At 38.3% G+C, this 27627-nt stretch overlaps 1 protein-coding gene across 1 annotated transcript in view; it reads right to left on the bottom strand.

Moving 5' to 3' along the window:
- Positions 1-27627, bottom strand: part of TENM2 (teneurin transmembrane protein 2) — a 722842-nt gene that overhangs the window by 23278 nt on the left and 671937 nt on the right. The window contains exons 17-25 of the mRNA XM_067566613.1: positions 26691-26810; positions 24751-25012; positions 23706-23973; positions 22165-22308; positions 18770-19019; positions 14716-14736; positions 10081-10313; positions 8458-8612; positions 7058-7932 (exon numbers count right to left, since the gene is read on the bottom strand). Coding sequence (XP_067422714.1) covers positions 7058-7932; positions 8458-8612; positions 10081-10313; positions 14716-14736; positions 18770-19019; positions 22165-22308; positions 23706-23973; positions 24751-25012; positions 26691-26810 — 2328 coding nt within the window. The remainder of the gene's footprint in view (positions 1-7057; positions 7933-8457; positions 8613-10080; positions 10314-14715; positions 14737-18769; positions 19020-22164; positions 22309-23705; positions 23974-24750; positions 25013-26690; positions 26811-27627) is intronic.

The following is a 27627-nucleotide window of genomic DNA, read 5'->3' as shown; positions in this document are numbered from 1 at the left end:
AACTGGATTAGCTGAGTAGAATCATATAGTGCGCACAGTACAGTTCCACCAAGAGGTATCACCATAGTCAGTGAGAACTAATGAGTATGGTTTCAGGGGACATGGAGATAAGCCTGCTTTTAGAGATTAAAAGAAAGAAATCCACTTGGGAACAGGACAGTTTCTTTTTGGTCCTAGCTATACTTTTACATTGCATTTTGGGTCAATTCTGTGCTCACGAAGATGGGGCATTAATAATGCTGACAAGTCATATTGCAAGCAGGTGTTTAGCAAAAGGTGCCTTTCCACACTGACAATACACCTCCATTGTGAACTCCCAACTGTCCTTTTGTTCCAGTAGTGAGCTTTATCTGAGCAGAGGCTGACAACCATAGCAGATTGGTGGGGGAGTCATCTTACTCTGATCTTGTTTTTAAAACCACCACGCAAGTTCAATGATGCTTTTGTACCTTATGGTAGCATTTGAATTCAGGTCTCCAGAGGCAGAAAAAAACCCTACAAAGGTTAGTCCATGAGCCAACTGAATCATTGCGTCCTTTTGATTACATACATTTAAATGTTAAGTCTGGAGGAAATAAAAAGTTCAAATAGACTGAAGCTAAATAATTCTCTCCCCCGCAACTTCTTTTTAATATTTTGAATTTATGTGTGAATACCATGAAGAAACATTCACTAGGATTTTAGGGGCAAACAGGTAAAAATGAGATGGTAGCCACAAAATTAAATACACAGTGGTGACACCTTGTTTTTTACAGTTCCTTATTTCCAGCAATAATTTTCCATCCACCCATAACCAAGGTGTATATTCCATCCACTCTAAACAAAGAAGGAAGCAGGAAGGCAAGAAAAAGTTATAGACAAATGGCAAAGCACAAGAGAATAATGGAACCAAACAGCTGTTTCCAGAAACTGAAAATCCAACCCTAATGAAGGGAGCATAAACTATAGCAGCTAGAATGTAAGATAATAATTAAATGGGTAAAGAAGAAATATGAAGAACAAACAGCCAAAAGTATAAAAGGGAGCAATTAAGGAGGATAAAGGTAGTGCACAGAAACTAAATAATGTCTTTGCACTTAAGCATAGAATTAACTTTAAGCATGTGATTTACTCCATTGATTTTAAAGTGACTACTTACATGCTTAAAGTGTTTTGCTGTATTGGGGACTAAAAGAGCAACAAATCATCAGGAGTGTATGATGAACACAGTGGCCAATCTGATAACAAAAATATGAAATCTTTCATCAAAGTCAGCTATAGGAGGGTACAAATTTTGTATGGATCTTTTAAAAAAGGCACTTTATGGACTAGTGAGCCTTACTGGAACCTACTGAAGTAACAGGTAAACTAACTGAAACAATAAGTTAATATAGAATTATTTGCGGATTCTAAGGCCAGTGAGGTCCATTGTGATCCTCTAGTCCAAGGATAATCAATTATTTTTGTCAAGGTCAAGGTATAGTGAAGATCCAGACTCCATAGAAAAGAATAATAATAATAAAAAAAAGATAATAAAATTAAGTCAATAAAAAGATTTTAGGGTCCATTCAAAAGCATCTGATGATCCAGATTTGGCCTGTGGTCCGCCTATTGATTACCCCTGCTCTAGTCTGACCTGCATTACATTCCTGTCAGCAATTCTTGACATAATGATTAACCAGTATGTCTTTTGTAAAGGAAAAATCATGCCTCTGTAATTCATTGGAATTCTTTGTCGACAAGATAGTGGATAAGAATTAGTTGACGTAATTTGTGAAAGGCTTTTTGAAAGTTCAGAAAAAGTCCTTCAGAAGACGCTATTAAGAAAAAGAAGTACTCAGAAAATTCTGCCACAAATCAGCTAAGAAAAGAAAAGAAAAGAAAAGAAAAGAAAGAGAATAAATGGGCAATCTTCAGCTTGGTGAAAGGTTAATAATAGGGCACGCCCAGAGGCCTGTACCTGCACCAGTGTGGTCTAATATGTTTACTAATAATCAAAAAGGGACAGAACAATGAGGTGGCGAAATCTGCAGAAGACAGAATTATTTAGATTAAGACTAGAAATGTCTGTGAGGAATTTTAAAGTGACCTCAGAGCGCTAGGTGAATGCACAGCGGCAGGTGAGATTTACTGTTAACAAATACAAGGTAATGCAAATTGGAAAGAATAATCTGAACAGCTCATACACATCGTTGGGTTTTAAATTAATGCAAGAAAAAGAACTGGGCATTGCTGTGGCTAGCTCATGGAACATCTCTGCTCAAAGTGCAGGGGCAGTCAAAAGGCAAACAAAATATTAGTATGCATAAGGAATGGAATAGAAAATATGGAAAATATTCTAATGCTATTTATATAAATCAGAGGTATGCTCTTGCCTAGGACACACTGTTCAGTTCGGATCACCCTATCTCATAAAGGATGTAGCAAAAATGGAAGGAATTCAGAGACAAGTGATGAAAATTACTAGAAACATGAAACAAGAATCAATAAAAGAGTGACTGAAGAGATTGGGGCTGTTTAATTTAAGGGGGGAATATGCTAGAGGTATACAAAATCTTTGTATAAATGATACATATAAATTGTATCATCAATGTACAGAGAAGTTAAATAAGACAATTTTACTTACTCCTATCCAATAGAAAAACAGAATTTTAATGAAACTCCAAGGCAGCACATTTAGAACTGATAAAAGGAAATACTTTTTTTTTAAAACCACATTGTGTAATTACCCTCTGGAACTCCTTGCACTTATAAACATCTAGTAGAGGCCACTGTCTGAAACAGGATTCTGGACTGCTCTGATATGGCATGGCAATTCCGATGTTCTTAAAATTAAGTGCCAGGGTGAAATCCTGGCTTCACTGAAGTTGATGGATATTTTGCCACTGATGTCAATGGGGTCAGGACTTTGCCCCATGTTGTACCTACAACATTGCCCAGGAGTGAAAGTAAGTAGCAGAGTTAATGGGGTGCAGGTGAGGCCAAGAGCTACCCTGGAAATAGGGACATCATTGCTTTTGCATAGGGCAATTAATAAAAGCTTCCTTAATGGGCGATGTTGGTGGCTCATAAACTGACTTAAATATTTCCTGGAGTTGGGCAGCAGACAGATATAACTGCATTTATTAAGCAATGACTATGATGGAGCAGGATTTCTTGGGAAATGATGAGTGCCTGGGAGAAGTTAGTGCCTAAGACTCAGCTGGGAGCTATTAATCTTCAGGAAATGCTCTGACCCAGAGTTGTTATTACCATTGCAACATGACAGGAAGGGAAAGGTGAATGGATCCTTTTTTTTTTTTTTTTTTTGGTTAATGGGTGAAGTAGTTTCAGTTGGCATGTACAGGGTTTTCCAAAGATTTAATGCATTGCGATTATCCAAGCATATAGACTCAATCATCTCTCAGTATACACATTCTGATTATAAATAATATTCTGATAGAAGGCTTTAACTGGTCCTTTCACCATTTTTGGCACGTTGTTTGCAGACCTCTCAGATTGTCCCAGGCATCATTGATTATACTGTGTATTCCTTCTGCAAGTTTGTTCCAATATTCTATTCTGTATTCTATACAGAGTTCTTATAATGTGTCCACTGCTTTAGCATCTGAGCACCTAAATGCCCTGTGCACTCTTTCTGGCCTGCATTCTGACCTTTAGAAGTTTAAAATACGCAATTGCATGACAGCCTGTATAAAGGATTTAGCTAGGTTGGTTTCATGTATGAAACACAGTAAAGGTGTAACAGCAGCTTTTGACCAAATGTGGAGATAGGCAAGTTGCATTTCCACATACATTTAAATATGTCCTTATTCTGTGCCTTATAAAAACAAATCTGATTCAAGGGAAAACTGCAACACTTTCTTCGGATGTTCCAACGGCCAAGTGGGATATCATCAGGGACCACTTCAAAGATCTGTTTCTCATGCCCAAAAATCAAACTTAAGTTATGTTATGCGAACCTGCTGTTAGTTGTTATATTACTCATGAGTCTTGACTATTCATACTGTGAATTAAGTGCATTTAAAAAAAATTCTGCAAAGCTCTTTGTGGTTATAGGTTGCACAAAAGACAATGTTTTCAAATGAGGTAGCACTGTATTTCAACAGGGCAATTGTTATATATACATTGACATAAATTCACATTTATTTCTAAACTTTAATATACATATTGTTATGTTACTTTTTAGAAAAATTTTTTTTGGTCATTTCACAACTGCGCTATTGTGATAAGGGAGACTGATTATCTGTATTTGAATGTGAGGAGGTAATGGTGTTGGAAGTAACACATACTGCCTTTGCAGAGGGCAGACTTGATGGTCCAATACATTTTTCCATCTGTAATTGCTATGATCTTATATTTACCAAAACAAATGCAGCAATTATAGAGATAGAATTATCTCTTTGGAAATAGTTCATATATTCAATCTAAAATGAAAAGTAATATGGTGTGCTATGTCGACACAGATTCTCCTATATTTTATTTATATTTCTTACTGTCTCATTAACAAAACAGTTTTGTGCTGGGATGGACTGAGCACGTGAAAGAGTCACAGTAAATTGGCTACTCAGGGTCAGCTCCAACTAGGTGCCTCTATTTATCCTTCGTCACACTTTTCCGTATGGAGAATTTGCATCTTACACACTGGGTTAAATTTCACCCTTTACACAGTGTTTTCCATACACTTGGTGTAATGCACATTCTTCTTGTAACTAAAACTGTCCCAGAGACACAAACAACTTTATAGAAGGGATACTACAGATGTTTTGTAACCTAGATAGAGCTGATCATATGTCTCTGTTCTTTAATTACATGAAAGATACGTGGGCTGCAAGGGTATAGAAAATGATCATGGTGCTATAATGCATACACACCTGGTGACATTCTAGATAAACAGAAAGCATAACCTTTTTTGTCTATTGGCTATACATTATTGTACATAGTACTTAGCCCAGCTACAATACACACTTGCAAAACAGAGGAGATAATTAGCTACTACCTATCCTTTCTCAAACATACTAATTTACTAATCTAGTGCCTAATCCTGTACTACTTAGTACCAAGCATAATAGTATATGGCGCTTAGCACCAGGAATAGTAACTGAAAGCACCTAGCAATTATATGAACACTGTAAAAATAATATATAATACTTTCAAGATGCATGTCAGCACATCACAAAATATGCATGTCATATTTCCACTTTAGTAGTCTGAGCAAACATCAGAAGTTTTCTTATAAAATCATGCCAACGTATTGTCTCAATCATGATTTTTACCATGATTTGGTAAACCAGTATTGTAATTTTGGATTTTTTGTAATTAAAAAAAATATTGCTTAATTATCAATTAATTTTAAAAAGTTTTTTTATTTTTGTAATTATTCTAATTATTGTAATATTGCCATTTTATTTATTTAAATCTGGGCACTTGCCATTATTTAATGTTCATGCATTAAAACATGCGCTGTTTGGTTTAAAGTTTAGTTTCTAGGGAAGAAACTAGTTGATATTGCCTGTGATCTAGTGAGCTTTGAAGTACAGATGATCAATAACAACTAAGTAAAAACGTATCTAAAATCCCATCCACATCTCATCATCAAGAGTGTTTCACAAAAGTCAGATACAGTTAATAATAATAATATTAAAATAATTAAATAACTGACATGTTAAAGAAACAGGCATCACATGTTAAAAGAGAACAATTATGCAGCTTTATCAATAAGATATATGAAAATGAACAGATGTTCAATGTAGTGGTCAAATTACACAGTGACCACCAGATGGCACTGTTTTTGTTTTCTATAAACCAAACACAAACCAGAGAAAATGCTGATACGCATTGATAATTCAGTTATATTCTCAGCTAGATCAACTAAATGTTGATGTTCATGTATTATTTTTGTTTTGTTGTCTTAAAAAAGTCAGCAGAGTTTAAGTAGTAAGCGAAGATATGATATTTTGGCACATGTTAGAGGTACAAACCCTTTAGAAGACAATCTTAGAAAAACAAATCTAGACCCAGTCATTTGTGAATAAAGCTTGACAAATACTTTCTAAGTACTAACTTGGAAAAACTTTCTAATAAATGTATCATTAATTAACTGTTTTATAAAAATTCTCACAATTTAGATAAACAGATAGATATTAACTGTAATGCTAAAAACCAAAATGTTCACTTTTACATATTCAGTATATATAGTGCCACTTATTTTAGGAAACCCTCTTATTGCCAAGTAAATTCCAAAAGGGCTATTAAGAACAGGATAATTGTTAGAAAAAATCTGGTTTGCTTTTCCAGCTTTTTAATATACCTAGGCAAGTTATCTCTGATCCATTTCAGTTAAAGAGGAAATTCTGTCTTTTTTTAATCTATCTGCTCATGAAAACCAGGGTGCTTTTTGGCTATCTACAAATTATATAAGTCACACTGGGGTCTTAGAGATACCTTGGGATCTAATTTCCTCACCTATCTCAAGAATAAGCAATCAGTAAAGTTAATCAACACTTTATCTACCATATGTAATATGGGTCCAATATCCTGACATTTGACAGCAAGACTTGTAATTTGAGTTCCAAAAGAAACTAATATTGAAATCTCTTGACAGAGGAAGCCCTGTGCGGTGTAACCACAAATTACTGTGTTATGATCTGGGTAGTCTGTCTTGGAGAAGGGGTCTTGAATTGTTTTCACTCCCATTTTTGGCGAAGAACCTTGGGCTCAATCCTGCAAACAGCAGTGTAAATGCAAGTTACTGATCCTGCAAGCTGCTAGCAATTTCCTGTGAGGTGAGGGAGCTCCCTCACCACCCATACGCTACAGTGGGATTTTAGGGTGCTCAGCAGCTCACAGGAAGTGTCAGTATTAGCCCCTTATGCAAGACACTGCATGACTGTTATAGTTAACAAAATCACTTGCATGGCTCCAGTACCCTATTACATCAAGATTTAAAGGCCTGATCCAATGTTCATTAACTCCAATAGAAAGACTACCATTGATGTCAATGGGCATTATATTAGGCCCTACCCACTCTCACTTGAAAGATAAATGCATATTCAATAGATTTAAAAAACTTTCTTACTCATAAAAGGTCGTCCACCCTGTTTCATCACTCTTTGTTGCCAAAAGCCCACTATTTCCATTGTAAGTCATTAATCCAAGTTCCAGGGTCTGGGTAGACACTACCTTGAGTCCACCATTAGTGCCGACAGCCAGTGTGACAATCTGATTGTCGGGCATCAGTAAATGGCGTGGCGTTCCATTGTTATCCCGGCGAATTTTTAAGGAGTTACCATTGTTATCGATCACCTCTGTGACATCATTATCGGCGTTGTAGGTGAAATTATACAGATACTCTCCAGTAACAAGGCTGAGGGTGTACTGGTGGATCCCATCAGCATTGAAGACATACAGCTCCTGTTCTCCTGGAGAAGCTGCTTCATACTGGTTGACAGAGTTAAGAATGGGCCTGTTTTTACTAACAGCCCTAATACGGATATTTCCAAGGTCAGCTATGTAGATAGTGCCATCGGGTGCCACAGCTAAGGAAGATGGGGAGTTTAAGATGGCATCAGTGGCATAAGCATCATCCCCAGAATAGCAATTACAGTTGACGTCATTTTTGCAGTCACAGTCTGAAGCTGCCCCTGCTAGGAGGCAGATCTCTCCATTGGTGGTTACCTGGCGTAGTCGATTAATTTTTTTCTCATCTGTCTCACTGATATAAAGGACTCCTGTGTGTGAGATGGCAATTGCACTGGCTGACTCCAGCGCAGAGTGAATGGCCAGTTTGCTAAGGGAGTAGTCTATCCCAGGAACCTGACAGTGCATAGGACGTCCAGCGATGATGCTAACCTGATGGTTTTCTGTGATCCGTAAAATGACATTATTTTCCAGGACATAAAGCGAGTTATCCATTGGATTGACAGCAAGATCAGTTGGCCACTCGAGCCGCACCTAAGAACCAAACAATAATTCATTATTATTGTAAAACTCATACTATATAAGTAAATTGCTTTCAACACATAATTATATTTGAAACAGCAGCAAATTAGTCAATGGTTGAACAGAGGAAATCATGGAACTAAGTGCTGTATTTAATACTTGGTATGTACAAATTAGAGCTATGGACAGTGCAAATTTTAGTTAATCTGCAAAGGACTGAATGATACATTACTGAAACTACAGTAAGTACAAAAAAATAAAAGGCAATTATACAAAAGCTTCCATTATCTCAAACTTATTTCTCTATAACTGTGTAAATAACTTATATTAACCACTACAAGAGGGTAGGTTCATTCTTTTCAGTAACTAATTATATAAACTTTTATCCTGCCCTAAATAATGTCATTAATATCCTCTAAATCTTTTTTCAGAGGAGTCCAACATACTGAATTTTCTACGGAGAATGGTCAGGAAGTTATCCAAAGTAAATAGCCATCTGTTGTATGACACATACAAAAAGAGGAAGTAAAACTCTACCTGGGTGACATCCATGCTGGAATCGCAGCTTAGTGGTCGAACAGCAGTTAAGTCATTAGAACCCAGCAGAGTTGATATAATTCCATTCTGATCAACTTTCCGAATCATAGTGGCATCAACAAAATACATGAGCCCATACTTATCCACTGCAATTCCTACAGGTGTGCAAAACAGGCAACAATCAGCGCTCTGGTCTCATACTTTGACAAGTTTTTTCCAAATATGGATGGTTACAAGGTGCTGCTTTTTGTTCATCCCCATTTTTTCAGGCGCTCAGCCCCTAACTCTTCAGTCCAGATCCCCAGTTTAATCAATGTACCTATTGAAGTCAATGGAACTATGCTGACTTACCCCATGGTTTTTTAACAAGTCAGTCTTAATATTAACTCTTGCATTAACTTATTATTTTGATCTATTTTCTTTTCTGCTCTGTATAATGTATAAAGAAACTTGAAACTATTTAAAAAAAAAAAAAGATTTTTCTCCTTGGTTCTTGCATTACAAATGTTTGTTTCTCCTTGAAGACTCTATGTGTACTTCAAGAACTTGTAAGTTTTGATCCCACAGACATTATCAAAAATGACTGAGGGGAATGGGTTTCACTCAGGATGTTTTAAAATTCTTTGACCTTGATTCTGCCAACACTCAGGCCTGGTCTACACTAGGAAATTAGGTTGGTATAACTACAAAACTCACGAGTGTGAAAAATCCACTCCTGAGCAACGCAATTACACCAACTTAACTCCTGCTGTAGACAGCGCTAGGTTGATGGGAGAGGTGGAGTATCTATGCCGATGGAAGAAGCCCTCCCGTTGGCTGAGGTAGCATCTTCACTGAAGCTTTACAGCAGCTGTAGTGTTTTAAGTGTAGACAAGCCCTTACACATGTGCTTAACTTTACACATACCAGTAGTCCCACTGCATTCACTCAGGCTCCTGATCATAAGTTTAAGCAACTATGTAAATGCTTCTAGAGTAGGAGCCTTTCTGGGGGTTTTTTTTGGTTTGGTTTTATTAACACCTACTTGACTCAAATAATTGAAAGAAAAACTCTCTTTTGCTAAAAACTCCACAAACCTACCCTTTTAATTAGACAGCTCCCAAGCCACCTATTTCAGTGCTCCAAGCAAAAGAGGGAAAACAAGACTATATTCCTGATTATGTCTGAGACGAAAAAAATACTTAAAAATCCCCAAACACCCATAAAATCCTTTATGGCTCCTTATTATAAATTATAAAGAAGTCAAAAAAGACACAGATCCAATTTTTTTCCATTTGTAGGAATAGGCTAAATAACATGAGACTGAAATTAAGAAAAATACCACAGCAGGCATCCCTCCCACCCCTGAAAGAATTGTGTTTGAAACAATGGTGTGTTTTCCAGTTTGCATGTTTCCTTTTGGAGCAAGCACTATTCAGTTAAATCACGTTCTGTTCTCCTTTTGCAGCAAACAGCGAAGGGGTAATAAAGTTTGCTTTAACTAAACAAAGCATGATCACTTGCCAATCCACTGTGATTAAAGCACGGAATAAAAATTACCAAGCAAGTAGTGATTTAATTACTAGATAATTATATCCAGATCTAGCCTAGCCTCAGACAATTGCTTTCTTTTCCTTTCTTTACCTCGAGGGCTCATTAGGGTTGCGTCCACTGCCTTCCCTCCATCTCCACATCTCGCTTCATCAAAAGGCAGACACTGCTCTCCAGTCCCTGCCACCACTTCAGAGTTACTAGCCAGGTCTTTTGCACCAGTGAGGGATTTGACTCGGTAAATTCGTCGGCTGTTGGTGTCCGATACGTACAGTGAACCCGAAACGGGATCCACAGCCAGGTAGTATTTGTGGGCAGGATTGTTGCTTTAGGAGGGGAAAACAGAAAACAGAGATGGCTGAGCAATCTAAAAACATCCTTGGCCTTAGACTGCCACTTAAAGAACCGAAAGGAACAGTTTGACATCTTAATATTCTGAAGGGTCTGAGTTCCTTCTATTTAAGGACTTCGTTTTACTTTCCTTTTGAAATCCTTTATTTCCCACAGTGCTGATATATTCCTGCTTCATTTGGGCACATTGCTTTTAAAATTACAGTAGCTACAAGCTCTACAAATAGCTTGGTTTGTGTGCAAAGGAAAAAGGAATGAAAAATGGATAATGTGTTTAGGTTCTGATTATGGATTGCTCAGTATTTTCAGAAGAGTGTGGAGCTGTCCTCTGCCACCTCCTTTAAAATCACTTTCTTCCCACCCTGCTAAACAATACACAGTAGAACCCAGCAAGCGAGTAGAAAGCTGAGTAGCTGACTGGTGTACTCAAAAATGTGTACTGCAAAAAGCCCTTCCCTCCTCCCACTGTTATCTCTGTATGCTTGCCAGAAAGATGACTAGCCTCTGACTTAGATGGATAAATCTGGCATTTAATGTTCCTAAATGTTAAGTATCAATGGTTTCATGCTCAGAAAGATTAGTACTGAAAAAGTGAGACAATGTAGGAGCCTTGCTCATAGAGTGAAGCTCTAAATCCACCACCAACTGGGCTGAATTCTGCACTGTGTTGAACCTATGTTGAGAAGAGATTTTTTTTTCCAGTATGTACTATTACATCTCTTCATTATTCCTTTGCCAGGAACAGTTTCTACAAAGCAAGTGTTTAATTTATTGAAGTAAACTAGTGAAGAGCATTAGATTCTTTATTCAGCGCTCATGTAATAAGTTGAAATGGGAAAAGATGCTGCTACCCTCTGATCTGGAATCAGACAGTAGTTGGAGGTACCTGCTCCAGGCCAAATCTCTTTGGTTCATCTCTAACTGTTGTTATTCTTGTACTTCTCTTGAAAGCAGAAATCTCAGGAATGAGATCAAAGCACTAGCCCCTGAGTCATGAATACACTGACACCAGATTAATCAGGCCTTACATAAATAGGAGGTAGTTGCGTAATACATTTATCTTTAAAGCAAGTTTGTTTTCATTTGTTATTAGGCCAGATAAAATATGGAACATCATTTATGGTAAATGAAGTTGGCAGTGTACCTAAAATCAGAGAGAGCCCAGGTATTTGGCATTAACTTGGGCTACTTTGCTACTGATAAACTAGTCATGATTTTTAATAAAAGTGGATGCTCAGATGCATTATTACACCTCTAATGAAACTCTAATTTTTGACATCTTACCAAATTCTGGAACTATTTTAACAAACGATTTGCAAACTGCAAAATTTCAGTCTCAACCATTAATATGTATAACTACAGCTACAGTAGAGGAACATTTGCAAAACCTTGCCTGGCAAGATGGATTCACTTTAATATGTTTTTAAACGAGATCTCTATTATGTTTGCCAGCCTTGTGAGCCTCTGGTGATTTTATTTAAGGTCAATGGAGATTTTAAAATCGTGGAGGACAAACAAGGACAGCAAGAGAAAAGGCAGGTAACTTACCAGTAAGTGGAGTTACTTGCCTCCAAATATCCACATTCCTGGATTCATATGGCAAAAGTGCACAACTCCAAGAGTGAGGATATGTTGAGGCAAGTTATGATGGAGGAAATAAGCCATTTCTTGATTAGATTCTCACTGGAAGTATAGCAACTGGCACCTTCTGCAGATGGATTATCAGCAGCATACAGACAACTGTGCATATGTGAGGACAGCCAGATTTTGGGGAGTGAGGAGGGACAGAGAAAGCACTCTCTATTGTAATCCTCCTCTTTTGCAACAGACTGACACTGCCTACTGTAACATGGCATGCTTCTGAGTCAATACCACATTTCTCTAAAATGGTAGATTCCAGAAGGAGATTGATTTGGCTGAAATTAAATGGGCAGAGCTAACACCATCTGCAGAAGACTCATAGGAGCATAAAAATGAAGAGATGGGAAGTACAATAAATAAATAGAAAATATTTGGCAGTTTTATCCCATACAGGGATCTCAAAGACCTTTACAAAAATGGGTAAGTGCTGTTATACCCATTTCACAGAGGAAGAAACAGAGGCACAGAGCAGTTGAATGACTTGTGCAGTATTATACAGTGAGATCGGTGGAACAGTTGGGATTAGAACTCAATTTCTCAATCCTTTGTCTTGTCTTCTACAGCATAATGTCTTTCCACTAGGACATCTCAGCACCTCCTCTCCCTTTTTCCTCCCCACCAAAAAATATTTAGCTGAATTTTCCATCTTTGCCTTGGATAAGTCCTGGGTTGGAGGAAAAGCCCCTAAAATGTTGACTTTAGCTGACAGGACCTCTTATCTTTCCAGCAGATAAATACCAGGCCTTTCAGTTTAAAAAAAAAAAAAGGTTTTAAATGTTGTTTTGAGACTTCCATCTCTCTTTTTCTTTCATGCTGTTCGACATGCTCTCCTCCAATACTGAAGAGCAGGTTCTGTCACTATACTCACTTTGAAGCAGTACCTCATTCTGCAAGTAGGTCTTACCATGAAATCAAGGGGAAGTAACATACTAATCACTGCAATGAAGAGTGGCAGAATCTGGCCAACTGAGGGCTCCTTTTGGACCTTTTTATCTTTCTTATGCAGTCATTTATACACTAAGCTCACCTCCAGTGCCACCACCTTTGCCTGCCATTAGAATTTCATTTAGGCTAGGGTCACGATGCAGTGATCTCATTCAGAGCATTCACTATCTTTTGTTTCAGCAACCCATTGGCACAGATGCAGACCTGTTATATGTATTTGCTCTTCATCGTGAGCCGAATAAGTGGAGAGAGGCTGTGAGCCTATCCACCAAACACAGTGACAGGCTCACAAGATCTGAGGGGCTTTTTTCTCCAAATTTGATAATGGGGCAAATAAACTTTGGCAGATGGAGACATATCTATGATTCACTTTCATTACTCCTACAAAGAACCTAATGGCTTATTTCTTCAAATACAGACATATCATATACTGGAGAAAAAAATGTTCCAAGCTAGCATTGACTGGCGAAGCAGCTTTCACCTCTCTCTTTGCTATTAAAAATATTCCCTTTCATTCCTTTATTAGATTTACATGAAGGCAGGGAATGTATCTTTGTATAAAAAGATTTTTAATAAAATAATCAGAATTGCTCTGAGATACTCGACTGTAAGACCTCATCCCGTGGCGCTCACTCATGAACATAACAGTTCCATGAGCAGTCTCATTGAGGTCAATGGGACTCAGCCTGACAGGAAGCTGGTTGCCTGGGAGTAAGCGTAGGCAGAAGTGAGTGTTAGAGTCTGATTCTCCTTTCACTTACACCAGAGTAACTCCATTTACTTCACTTATTTCTTTAGATTTAAATACTCAGAAAAGCCTCCCATACACAGAGCCCTGGGCTTCCTAACAATTAGTTTGATTTACACCTGCAAATAATGACCTTCCACCAGCACAAATAATCATATAAATAATGAGTTAACTCAGCCTCCCTCATGGTTTACTCCATTGTGAGAGGGGAATCAGACCGTTAGACCCCAAACCTCTACTGCATCCATCTTATCCTGGGCTCAGTAGAGATGGGGAACCATCAGACTATGGTCCCCAAGAGACCATACACCAGCTGGGGATTGCAGAATATGTCACATGCTGACCACTCTCCTTGTTCTACTCCTCCCCACCCCCTGCTGTTGGGGACTGTGAGGAGGAAGGCCCAAGTGCTGGCTATGCCAGCTGGACACCGCCGCTCGTAGGTGTAGTGCTCACATGGGACAAAAAGGAGAGAATCTTCCCCATCATTCCTAAGAACTTGAACTCTCTTCATGATCTTTGAAATGGATTTTAAACTCCATTTAGAATAACTAATCAATTTGGTTGCTGGATATAACCAGACCACCACATTTTTAACAGTCAATATATTAAAGCAACAACAAGAAAGAAAGAAAAAATTATTAATGAGTTGAAAATGAGTTTTTGACCCATTTCCAGTTCATTAGTGCCTTTGTGAACCCTGTCCAGCATTTACAAAAGCTACTGCTGTAGTTTGCCTCAACCATTTAGACCAATTACAGACTGCAGGGAGAAATGCTTATGTAAAAGATATCTTTGGGTTCATTATACGTGTATTCTGCTAGAAATTCCTAATTACTGTCAGAACTTATTTGGTTTCTTTTTGACTACATTTCATAATTGCTAACGCTTATCATATTCATAACACACAATTAGCACATAAAATGTTACTATATTTGGTACATGAAAAACATTACATTACACGAGAAGCACAACACAAAAAGCAAACACAATGAAGCAAACAAATCGTATCAAATTATATGGGAAAGAGCTCTTGGTCTTACCTATGTTTAAACTCTTTATTTCTTTATAGAAAGGGAACAAAAGGGAAAAAAAAAAGAACAAACAGTTAGCTGAAGAATAGATGGTAAAGCAAACATAGCATTTTGTTTTTATTTTACAAAAGGACACAGGAGAGGAAATCTCTTTTCAGCTCTAGCCTGAGGTTTGTTTAGGGATGAAGGGGTTATTGTAATTGCCAGATATTCCCTCTACGATACTCTCCCTCAAGGCATATTTTGCAAGAAACTTTCTGGATCATTGAAATAATCATAATGTGGAAATATGTTCATCTTGTGTGCTGGAGAGGAGAAGAAGTTGGCAGTTTAGCACAGAGAACAGTGAGCTTAGTGGAGAGGTGAAACCAGCACTAGGATCACTTCTAACAGTTGAAAGCAACCACTTTAAACTACCCAAAAGTAGTTTTCAAGAGAAATTCTTTTTAATCTTTAGACCAATTTCTACTAAGCAACTCATTTCCCCCCCTCCAGTCCCTGTGGTAGTTGCTTAAAGCAGGTTTGACTGTAAATGCAGCCATTCTTCAAGAATGTTTCTCAGCTGATCAAAGTGATTCTTTGGTTAGTGCTATTTGATAACTAAGTAATAAGAGACTGAGCAACATGAACTGTGTTGTGTCAATTGATGCCTAGTGTGCTGTCTAGGCACGAGGCCAAAAGGCCCTCTACAAGTGCCCTCTACACTCCCAGATGTGAATTAATATATTTTTTTCACATAGCGTGTGTTATTGTGTTTACACAATTATGTTTAAAAATACATGGTTAGTGGAATAATGATGATGTGGGTAATTCCTGAGCTGCAGTTGGAAGCTTGGAACTTCGCAAGGTTCACTCAGTAAATTGTGCCATGTGACAGCCCTGGGTCAAACTTCTTATTAGCCAGTGAGATGAGCTGATGTCTCGGGTAAATTTTATACTGCTTAGTGAAAGTGAAATATCATGCATGATTCTGTTCTCGTTTACAATTTTACACTGATGTAACTCCACTGACTTCCATGGAGTTACTCATCATGATTAATAATGCATATGTAAAACCAGCTTGGTGTTCATTATCTGACACACAGGAAGGAATATTTTGTTATTAATTAAGGAAATATTATTTGCAATTTTATTAAAGCTTCTACGCCAGTTTGGGATTCTGGTCTTGTTCATACCTAAGGGTCCAATTCTTCAAACCCTTACTCATATAAATCCCACAGACTTTAATGGGACCACTCTTCTGAGCAAGGATGTTTTCTATGAGTAACATTTGTAGGACTGGACCCAGATTCCTTTCTGAGAACACAGAGTTAAACTATGAATGTAAGTCCAAATATTGTATCAAACCTGTTGTAAATGTTCAACAGTACCCAAAATGAAATAGCTTCATTGTTCATTACTAGTAATTGTTACAGAGGCCAAAAAAACTATACTATGGAAAACATACTTTAATAAAAGACAAGGGCAGCCGGATAGAAGCATAAAGAAAAGATTAGCACCGTGACCTTGGCTGATGTGCTTTCTTACTTTCTTGCCATATTCTGAAGAGGCGTAGACTGATACTTGTTCTTCACTCGCACAGCCAGAAGGGAAGCGTGATCAAACAAGTTTACTCTTGTAAACTTTGGGCCAACTTTTTCAAATTTTGGAGCCTACAGCTAGACACTTATAAAAGTGACCTGATTTTCAGAAATGCTGATGTGACATGGAAATAAATGCCTGATATTAGGCACCTCAGTTCGAAAATGTTGGCCTTTACTTATAAATATTATAGAATCATAGAACTGTAGGGCTGGAATGACTCAAGAAATCATCAAGTCCAGTCTCCTGTGCTGAGGTAGGACCAAGTTAACCTAGACCATCCCTGACAGGTATTCATCCAACTACTTTTAAATACCTCCAATGATGGTGATTTCACAACATCCTTTGGAAGCTGATTCCAGTGCTTAATGATCCTTATAGTTAAAGTTTTCCCTAATATATAACCTACATCTGCCTGGTAGATTAAGCTGATTATTTCATGTCCTACCTTCAGTGGGCATGAAGAATAATTGATTGCAGTCCTCTTTATGACAGCCCTTTACATATTTGGAGACTGTTATCACATCCCCCATCAGTCTTTCTTTTCTTAAAACTGAACATGTCCAGTTTTTTTTTAACCTTTCCTCATAGGTCAGGTTTTCTAAATCTTTCATCATTTTTGTTGCTCTTCTCTGGACTTTCTCCATTTTCATATCTTTGCTAAAGTACGGTGCGCAGAATTGGACACAGTATTTCAGCTGAGGTCTCATCAGTGCCAAGTACAGCAACAGAGTTATCTCTTGTGTCTTAACTACAACACTCCTGTTAATACACCTCAGAATCATATTACCTCTTTTGTAACTGCATCACATTGCTGACTTACATTCAATTTGTGTTGCTCTATAACCCCCAGATCCTTTTCAGCAGTACTACCACCTAGTCAGTTACTCCCCATTTTGTAATTCTGCATTTCTTTTTCCTTCCTAAGTGAAGTACTTTGCACTTATCTTTATGGAATTTTATCTTGCTGATTTAAGACCCTTTCTCCAATTTGTCAAGGTCTTTTTGAATTCTCACTTTGTCCTCTAAAGGGCTTGCAACCCCTCCCAGTTTGTGCCTAGCTATGTATCTGAAAGCAGGCTAGACTCCAATTGGATGAAATCAATTAATCATATATTATATAAAATGAAGAATCACAGAGTGCAATGCTGTTCTACAATGACAAATGTCTATGGTGGATCACACAGCCACACAAACTACCTGCTTAGAGCATATACTGATCTGCTAATAGGAAGCATGGCCAGTAGCTATGATCTGTAGGTATTTCACAATATATCAATTATCTGTTGTTGATAATAAGTCTGTTTTCTAGAATGATGTTTTAAATCAGCTCAGGGGTGAACAGGGCTTGATGTGCAATGATGCAAAAGACAGGTGTCAGGGAATAGGCTTAAACATAGAGTGGCCCTGATTCTGACCACACTCACACTGATATATATCAGGACTCACTCCACTGAAGTCAACAGAATTACATCAGTGGAAAACTGGTGTGAGACCTCAACAAGGCCCATCATCTCTTCCTAGACCAATCAGTTTGCTACTTTTCTCAGGCACTGAAAATGAAGCGGTTGGTTAATGGTGGTATCAGAGAAATAGGCTAACTATTTGAATTCTCTTGAGCTATTTGGCAGCTCTCTGAAGTTTACAAGAGCAATAGTTTGATCACATTGCATCTCTTGATATCCAACAAGTGAGCTGCAGAAGGACCAAGAAGCTGTTCACATAGGATCCAATCACATAGCTTTTCCTCTCATGCGTAATTATTTGTCTCCAAAGACTGAGCAGTAAGAGGAAGAACTATTCACATAAGTGAGTGTTTGCAGGAATCACCCATTCCTCTCCCAGAGGGAAGAAAAAGGACAGTGAACAGAAATAGGTGAAGTGGTCCACTATACACTGATGCCTTTTCTGTTTAGGTGACAAAATCTTTAGCAATTGTTTGTGAACAGTGAGATAATTTTTAAGAACAATTGTACCCTGATTATGCATATGGCTCTGTGATATCAACCTGATTTTAACTGCACAGGCCAGACCTAAAGAAAGATATTTAAAAATGCCTGGGAGGGGGAAAGGAGTAGGAATGATGGCCATCAAAAACGCGGGTATCAAAAACTCTTCTGAACTCATCATAAGGCTTTTAAGCACTGGCGTATTGCTGTGGCTCACCAATGTTAGGCAGTCAATCCCAGGCTTGAAAACTAGCTAACCTTTGTCTAATAGTAAAGGGAGATTGTATTAAGTGATTACCAAAAAGAAAAAACAAGTTGATTTTGTCATTGATCATCTTCAGTTTTTTTTGTCTATTAACATTCATTGCTCTATCATCCATAGATGTTGAGCCATGCTTCTCTGTGCCCCATTTCTCCATTGGAAACTTATCAGGTGGCATACGACAATGTTTTAGAAAACTATAAAAAGGAATGGGAAAGTCTGGTTTCTGCACAGGCTACATAAAGTCAAAGGGCTCAGTTTGACACCTTACCTTAATTCCAAAATACTGGTGACATTCCTAGATGGGAAGATGCGCCGAATATAGTTAAAATCCCCAACAAAGAGGCTTCCATCAATTCCCACTGCAAGTGCCACAGGGGCCAAAAGCTTGTTTCCTTCTGCAAGACCATTGCAACTTGGGCAGGAGATGCTTCTTCGGCGCCCATTCCCCATAATACTGGTAATCACGGCTGGCTGCTGAGTTAGGAACCGATTCTCTCCACTGCCTTTGTGCAGTATACCTAACAGTGCATGGAAATGGAAGTGTTACTATGATCATTTGGAAAGTTGGCCTTTGGAGGGCCTGCATTTAATAACTGATATGACAATGGTTCAGGGACGTAAGGTGAAGCGCCTTCAGTTGCACAGTCTCATAACATTATAGAGGGGAGAGGGATAGTCGCTGTTTTCAGGGCAGCAAGAGCAAAAGAGTTCTCAGCTAGCAATAAAGTTAAATGTGTAATGTTGGCTCTTATTAGGAGACACGACAATATCCTGTCATTTGAATCAAACCATTGTCATACATCTCTTTCTTCTCCCGTCCTACAGAAACGGATTAAAGGAAGGCCACTGTTATAATGTCACCAACTAGAAAGCAAAGCAAAGAGGCAAAGAACTGAGAGCATTTGCCCCTGATAAGCATAGCTCCTGAGCCTCAGCCAGACCCTCTGCCTCCAGTTTCTTTTGCCTCCTCTATGTGGAAGCTCGTATGTCGGTTCTCCTGTCCTCTTCCTTCTCCGCCTCTCCCTCTCCTGATCCCTTCCACTGTCCTTCTCACTCATCCAAGGGACAGCAAAGGAGATGAGGGGAAGGAGAAGAAGAGGAAAAAGGAAAAAATTAGAGATAAGAGCAAAATCGCTGAAGAGGCTTCCCCAGGCTAGAGGGAAAGCATGAAAGGCAGAGGCACATCCCCATTTCTGGGGGTGGGAGGAATGTCTGAATTGGGACTGCCAGCCAACCACCTTGAGGGGTAATGTGAGTCCTGCTTCTTGTAGGCCTGCCAGGGTACCCCAACTCCAAACAGTATGGAAAAGCTACTGATTACAATGTGGTCAAGTAGTACAAAAAATAATGGAGGAAAATATCAGCCGCACGTTCAAATGGAAATCCAATTATTATATTTTTAAGTGAAGAGGTTTGTAGCGCGGTCATGAGTGCAGCTGTCACCACTGATAGCTGTAACAAACATCACGCCTTCTGCAAGGGTGGAATGCACATGCTGGTACAATGCCACAAAGCTCAACCTGCCACATAACATCCACGAAAGTATGTTTTAAATAAACTGACCTCACTGATTTTGAACACTACATCTAGGCTTCTTGTGCAATTAACTATTCTGCAATTTGCTCATGCAAAGAACAGAAAAAGTTCCTGAAAAAAGGTTCGCAGGGGACCAACACTCCAACTCTCTTAGTCCTATTGGTAAAAAATGTGAAGAACATTAACCATTTTAGGTCTGCCTGCATAGCTATTGGGAATAGACCAACAGGAATAACTGGAGAGAAACAGAGAATAGTTAGCAACTGCATTTTAAGTAGTTAATGGAGCTTTGCTTTATTTTGCAATGCACAATTAACCATGTTATGACTGTAGAGGCATTTATCCTTTGCAGACTGTGAGCTCTTAGGGCTAAGGCCATGTCTCCCTAAATGTCTGTGAAGCACATGGCCCATTTGAGGTGCTTGTTGTAATATAAATAATACTAATAATTTAATTACAGAAAAATTACACAATCACATGGGTCATACATACAAGTGGGACAGTTACAGCAATAAAAATAGCTTGTGTGCTGAAATCTTTGACATTTAAAGACTCTTACTAACCCCAAATGCTACCTAAACTCCTTTTGTCCAGCTTCTTGGGAATCACTGATGGCTTAAAATGCTTAAAATAAGTTTTCACAAACTGGCAGAGCCAGTACTTCAGTTGGCTCATTAAAATGACATTTACAGTCATAGTCAAAACTGGCACTTACTAGAGTAACTGCTTTAATGTACCAAAAAAAAAAAATGTTCCCATTATCTCCACTGTTTTCTCAACCCTGTTCTCGGTTTTTCTGGAAATTATTTCACCCTGGCTAAAGTCTAGTCAAGTAAATTTGATGAAAGAAACGGACCAGAAAAACTCAATCCAGCTTCTAGCAGAAGCCAGAGTCTGAAAATGTGGAAACACTATTTATATATAATTTACTCCTAGAACTCAATGAGAGGAGGGCTGAAAAGTTAAAGTGACAAATGAAACCTACTACGCTATTTCCTGATGTCTTCAAAACTGATGAAAACATTTCCACAAATTGTCTCATACTTGAAAACTGCTTTTACTGTCTGTGCATCTCCCTCGCTCAGACCCTGTATGTCAGAAGAAATTCCTCAAAGTATTTCTCGTTGGGTTTTGTGTTACTAGCTTACTGTCCTGACATTTTCCAGCTCCTAATATTGTAAGTCCCTGACACCATGGTAGGTTCAAAGAAGGTGTTTTTTCAGGTTTGCCTGGGATCGAGTTCTTGTGCAATGAACTAGAACTTCCTTCAGTTGCTAGTAATGCAGCAACATCTTTGGGTAGTTGACTGCTTGCTGTGGCTGCAGAATGGATGGCTTGAAAGAAATTTAAAACATTTACACTAAAGAGCATTTAAATGTTGCAAATTTTTCCAAAAGTAAAAAGTGGGGAAGCAGGAGATGATTTTTTTTTTTGGAGTGTTGACCCATTAGGCCAAGGCAGTTGGCTTTCCTCTAAGGGAGGGGAGGGTGGTAAATGGATTTGTTTAATCAATCTTACATCATTCAACAGTTAGCTACATCACTTGGCAGTGTTTTTTGTAGTAGATCTGCATTATCACCAATAGGTAAGCGAGGACTTCAGAGTCCTCTTCTGATGCCACTTGGTCCCTCTGATTGTCACATCCCTGGCCTGTTTTAACTTGTCTAAAAATCCTGTTCCCTATTTCCAATTAGTGTTATATTATGACTATCATGGGACTGGGATCTATCAGCTTACCCAGTTTATGTCAGAGTTTTCCCTGAGTTTATCTTTCAGGAGGATTACAGGGGCCAAAGGCAAACACAAGGAGTCAGGAAAAGGCATGGAGAAGATTGGCAGAATAAGGGGAAGAAGAAAAAGGAACACTGGAGCAGAAGGGAAAGCTTGGAAATTTAAGACTGTGTTGCTCTATGACAGGGTAGGAAGCAATTCTTGGTAAAATGACACAATAATTCTTAGAAACAAAAAACATTTCTGACTTTACAAAACTTTTCAGAAATGTATCAAGAAAAGCAGTGGAACTGGATTTTTCAGAATATAAATATAAACCGCACAAGTTTCTACAGATGGACAGAAATTGGTATAACGGTATGTAGTTCAGAAAACTCATGAAATCAGTTAACTCACCACTCTTGACATTAAGTACATGGTGTTTATCCAAAGACCAGCCCCCTAGATTTGAAGGATCTAGTTCAAAGCCTTGCAGCAGCGCTGTCCTCTTCTCCCATAAGATCAGGCTGGGGCAAGTCTCATATTCAAACCCGACAGAAACTGGGGAAAAAATGGTGACAATTATTGCATAAGCAATGGATGAAAATGACAAGACAGCTTTTCAAACTACTGATGAAACAACTGGTTCCCAAATACTCTCAATGAGATGGAGTGATTATTCTCTCCTTTTTTATTCCACAATATTAAACTCAGATCTTTGACTTAATTCAACCTTGAAACTTGATTCCCTTGTTCTCTGTAGGGACCTGATGACCTTTTCATTGAATAATTGGCTTTGGGAAGTGACCAGCTTGATGAGGGGAGAGTAGGAAAAATCATTAAAAAAATGTAATAAAAATTCTGCTATTAAATGACAGGACAGGATTCTGCTTTTAATTATTCACTATATTTATGTATTATATTTAATGGACTTTTTCATATGGTATATAACAGCTCATTTAAAATGGGATTATGGAAGGGGCAACATCTTGTATTTGCATGTGTGTATATATACACACACACACACACACACACTACATACATTTATATGGGATTTGTGAATTACTGGAAGAAGACATGCTATAGTGTGTAAGGGTATGTCTAGACTGATTCTGATGCATCGTGCTCCAGAGATCGACACAGCAGGATCGATTGAGCAGCCAGTGGAGACCCGCTCAGTCGATCCCAGAAGTGCTCTCTGTTTGATGCAGTAACTCCATCCCCCAGAAAAGAGTAATGTTGCGTTGACCGGAGGGCATTTCCCATCGGTGCATCAAAGTGAAGACGCTGCAGTAATGGAGTATAAGTAAGTCAATGGGAGATACTCATTCTACAGTACGTAGCTTGCGTATTTCCTGTCGACCCGGCGCGGCAGTGGAGACCAGGCCTAAGTCTTTAGAATAAGAGCAAGCAGATCTTTCAAATAAGGTTTTCTTTCAAGATTCACATTGCTTTAATGCATATTTGTGACACTGTTACATCAATTGTTCACATTTTCAGGTACAACTATAAAAGTTACAAAGGTTTTTAAGATCATTCCTTTTGTTGCTTGCTAGAATAAAAATCTCTAACTATGCAATTTTAAAATGCTGTAAAACTGCTGGAATGATGCCTGCTAGATAATACCATTTTAACTGTAAGTGTACAATACAGGCAAGCCCTAACAACAATATGCACTAGATTCCAAATGGACCAGAATATGCATTGGCATTCCAAATGTTAGAATCACTTTTTACCAAACAGGATATATGGAGATCAAATTATTCCTTCCACTAAATGTGTGGATGAGGTGTAATCCAAGGATAAAATAGTATAAAGAAGGCAGGATTTGCTTAGTCTGCATTTGGTCTATATGTAAATTCTTGCAACAGTATTTATTGCAGTGTTCCTACTAAATCAGCCATTATAAGCTCTACATTGTCATTTGTAAGTATTAGAGTTTGAATGTCATGACATACCTACAGCATCTGACAACCCATAAACCTTCTGACCATATGCATCGGTTTTGTCCCAGATAAATGTATATGCCAAATTGGGGGATGCCTGGAATGACTTTTGAAACAGATGCCCTTCCACTGCTACCATCAGATGAACTTTAATTAGATTCAGAGGCACAAGAGATTGGGTCATGGTGATCTTAAGCAAAGATTTGTATCCAGCAGTACGGGAGCTCAGATAACAGAGCTTTATGTTGGAGCCAGGGAACTCAATTTCTTCATGAAGAACCTAGACGGAAACACAGAGTAGACATATTAAACTTGCCACTTTACACTTTATTTAGAAGAGAGATCTGTCTGCATCTTACTATGAATTAACAACTTTCTACGGCTGAAAATTTATATCCTTGCCATACTGCAGTGATACAGTTTAGGTTATGATTTCTGGATTAGTAATTGTGTGTCATTGTTATGTTTTCTTTTTGAAAACAGGCTCTTGGAAAAAGTGTAAATAAAAACAACAGGCTTTATTGCTAGTTATATACATAGGGGCCACAAGAGGCTGCAATTTTACAAACCTGCGACTTCCACTGACAATCAGTATAAAGCAAGAGGGATGCCAAGATGGAATAAATGAGCAATAATAATAATTCCAGTGTAGATCATTAAATAACCCCTTATCATTTATCCCCATGACTAGCATAAGAGAAAGCAGCTTGTGGTTAGTTACACACACAAAGTTTTTGCAAAATTCTCTTTAAATAGCCTCAGCTGTAGCTAGAAATACACAGAACTTGATATACAATGTGATAATGAGAGGCAGTAGGAGAGAGTGTAAGGTACCCAAGAGAGAGATGTCCGAGTGAGATAAGCCTAGCATAGCTTCTACAAGCTTCATTAGAGAAGTCTGTCTTTTATCTCATCTATTAGAATGGATACACAAGAGTCCCCATTGAAGTCCTGTGAGTGGACGGTGAAACTCTGATAATTGGTTTTATCATCTCTGATGTGTGGCTATCACAGTGAGTGATTGTTTCTACATTCTTTACACTCCCACAATTCATACCTGGGTTTCTGGTACTATGGGATTCCGACCAGGAGCATCACTGAAGAATGTTGAAAGTGGCGATGAAATGATGACTGGATCAGGACGGACAAAGCCACTTAAGTCACAGCTGGGAATGGAGTTCTCCTCAGTTTTCATCACTAGTGTATCCATGGCGTAGAAGCTATTCCAGGGCAGCCATACTGTCCTTTCCTGACTCATGAATGGGGCCCGCTCAAAGTGAAGAGTTAGGGAAGCCCCACCATTTGCAATCAAGTCAAACCTAGGAAAATGTGGTCTTAACATAAGAGGTGACCAGATTGAATAGTTCCACAGTGATAGCATTCCCAGCAAACGGAAATTAACGATAAGATTTAAAATATATCCTGGCTCAGCCTATTCACAATGGGAAGTGGAATCTTTAACTTCTAAGCTGCTGGTTGAAATTCAGATAAGATCAGCAGTAACTTAAAGTCATTCTTACAAGTCTATTGCTTAAGTGAACAAGGGTCCATATCTCAAAACCACACCCACCACCAGGTTTGATGTTAATCAGCGCCCTTGTAAACAGTCTCCAAGACCACAAGGGCTTACTGAGCTTGGACACTGAATTATCTTTTCTCTTGGAGTTTGTCCACACAGAACAGCATTGTGGCATATGGCACTGGTAGAAAAGTGATGGAAAACTTGTGCTGTCTCTGTTCTGTGGCTCAATGGAGAATTTTTGCCTCCAGGACCATTGATCTAATACCTTTCAGAAGCACCAGAGATGACACATAGCTGTTGATAGTGGGGGACGGGGGGCACAATTTAAAGGTTCTGGTGGTATGCAGTGGGGTTCTGGACAGGGTATATAAACTCTGGCAGAAATCTGGGGGACACATGACCCTGCATGCCCCCACCACGCATTGCCTCTGAGATGCACTTAACTCCCACCCCAAATATAATTTTCACATGTAAATGTGCATACCCATTAGCCCTGGGAAATCTGGCCTCAATAAATGAAAACACAGATTTGTTTTGCAACAAAGCTAGAGAATGGTTTAATTTTTCATGTGTCACATTGTCCCTTGGCAATGCATTGAACTGAATTATCCAATACATGGAATAATGTAAAACAATAACATAACCGGGCCTGATTCACAGTTGAATTACTTCCGTGTTACACAAGTGTAATGCTATTGAAATCAATAGCATTACACTGGTGTGATAATGGAGCAACATACTAGACTGTATGGAAATTCACATATCTCCTGTGTTGATTTATGTCAGTTATATCTATTCAAAATTTTTGTGGACTGTGGATACACATAACACTGCAAATATTTACAGTGCATTTGCCATAGATGTTTTATTATAGTGCCATGTCCAATAAATTAGATAAACCATGACACTTTCATTTTTGTTTGAGCTGAACTGGTGTGCATTTCAAATCAGATGATACAAGAGGGGAAAAAGCAGTTCTTTGCACAGCGGGGAATTGTCTAAGTATATTCAATTAGAATCTTTTGATTATGTTCTACCCTGAAGAAACTCTAAAGATAGTGGATCTTCAAAAAGGAAAGATAGAGGCAGAAGGGAACTTTTAACAAAATATACTGTTCTATAATGATACTTTTTTCCAGCAGCGTGTTGGCCTGCCTTGCATTTTAAAATGAAATATTTCTGGTCTCAGCTGGATATTGCTGTAGTCCACAAATGTTTTCATAGATACAGGGCAATTTATCTGAAAGGAAGTCTGACTGCTAACACATTATTATCAAAAGTCAGCCTTTTCATATTTACTTTCAGTTAGTATTCAAAATGCTATGTGAAAAATTACTTTTGTATTTACTTGATAGCTCTTTGGCCCAGTAGGAATTCCATGCATGATACCACATGATTCCACTAGATAGCACCATCTGTTAATCTGTACAGATATTACATACTAAGTAGGTGTGGAATGAAATAAGTACACTTACGTGCCATCCTGGCGAGTGATAGTGTAGCCATACTTTGGATACTTGACAAATGACACGTTGACTCCAACAAGTGGAGTCCCATCTGTAGTCACTACTTGGCCTCTTATAAGAGACACAAGACTGAAAAAGAAACACAATTAATGTTAGCTATGAAAACAAGGGTTGTGGTGTTTATAAACAGACTATGGACACTATTCTGATCTCATTTATTCTAGTGTAAATCCAATTTTTACTCTGGATTTACATCAATAGAACTCAGATCAGAATATTGCCCAGATCTCTATGTCTTCCACTCGTATTCAAAGATATTTATATTTAATCCATATAGAGAAGTCTATATTTGCTGAATGGAGATTAATGTCTTTACGTGGGTGCGTGAACTGTGATTATTGAATCATTCCTTCAGGTCTGGTAGCACTTCACTGTAGAGAAAAGGAATGCCACATGACTCATCAGAAGTAAAAGCTTGGAAGTTCATTCTAGCAATAAAAGATTCTGGATACATTTTCAAAAGTGCCTAAATGACTTAGGAGCCTAGGTCCTGTTTTCAAAAAAGATTTAGGCAGGTAGGGCCATATTTCCAAAGGTATTTCAGCACCTAAACGTACAGATAGGAGCCTAGTGGGTTTTCCAAAAGCACCCAAGCAGATTAGGCACTACATTCCCATTGAAATCAAAACTAACTTAGTTTCCTTAGGTGCTTCAGAGACTCTCACTACGTGCCCACCTGTATCTTTAGGTGCCTAGATATCTTTGCAACTTTTGTGTCAGATTTACCTCTCAGTTTCACTGATTTTATGTTGGTGCAACTCCACTGATTTCAATGGAGCTATTCACCATTCACACCAGTGTTAGTAAAAACTTAACAAGGTCTGTTTGCTTTCTGACAACTTTTTTCCATTGGTGGATGTTCTCTCAACTTTTGAACTTTGTCATA

This window comes from Emydura macquarii, unplaced genomic scaffold, assembly GCF_026122565.2.
Source record: "Emydura macquarii macquarii isolate MOO-44397 ecotype Brisbane River unplaced genomic scaffold, CSIRO-AGI_Emac_v2 contig_2768, whole genome shotgun sequence".
Taxonomy (NCBI): domain Eukaryota; kingdom Metazoa; phylum Chordata; order Testudines; family Chelidae; genus Emydura; species Emydura macquarii.
The sequence above is the reverse complement of the archived record's forward strand: the minus strand, read 5'-3'. Positions and strand labels throughout refer to the sequence as shown.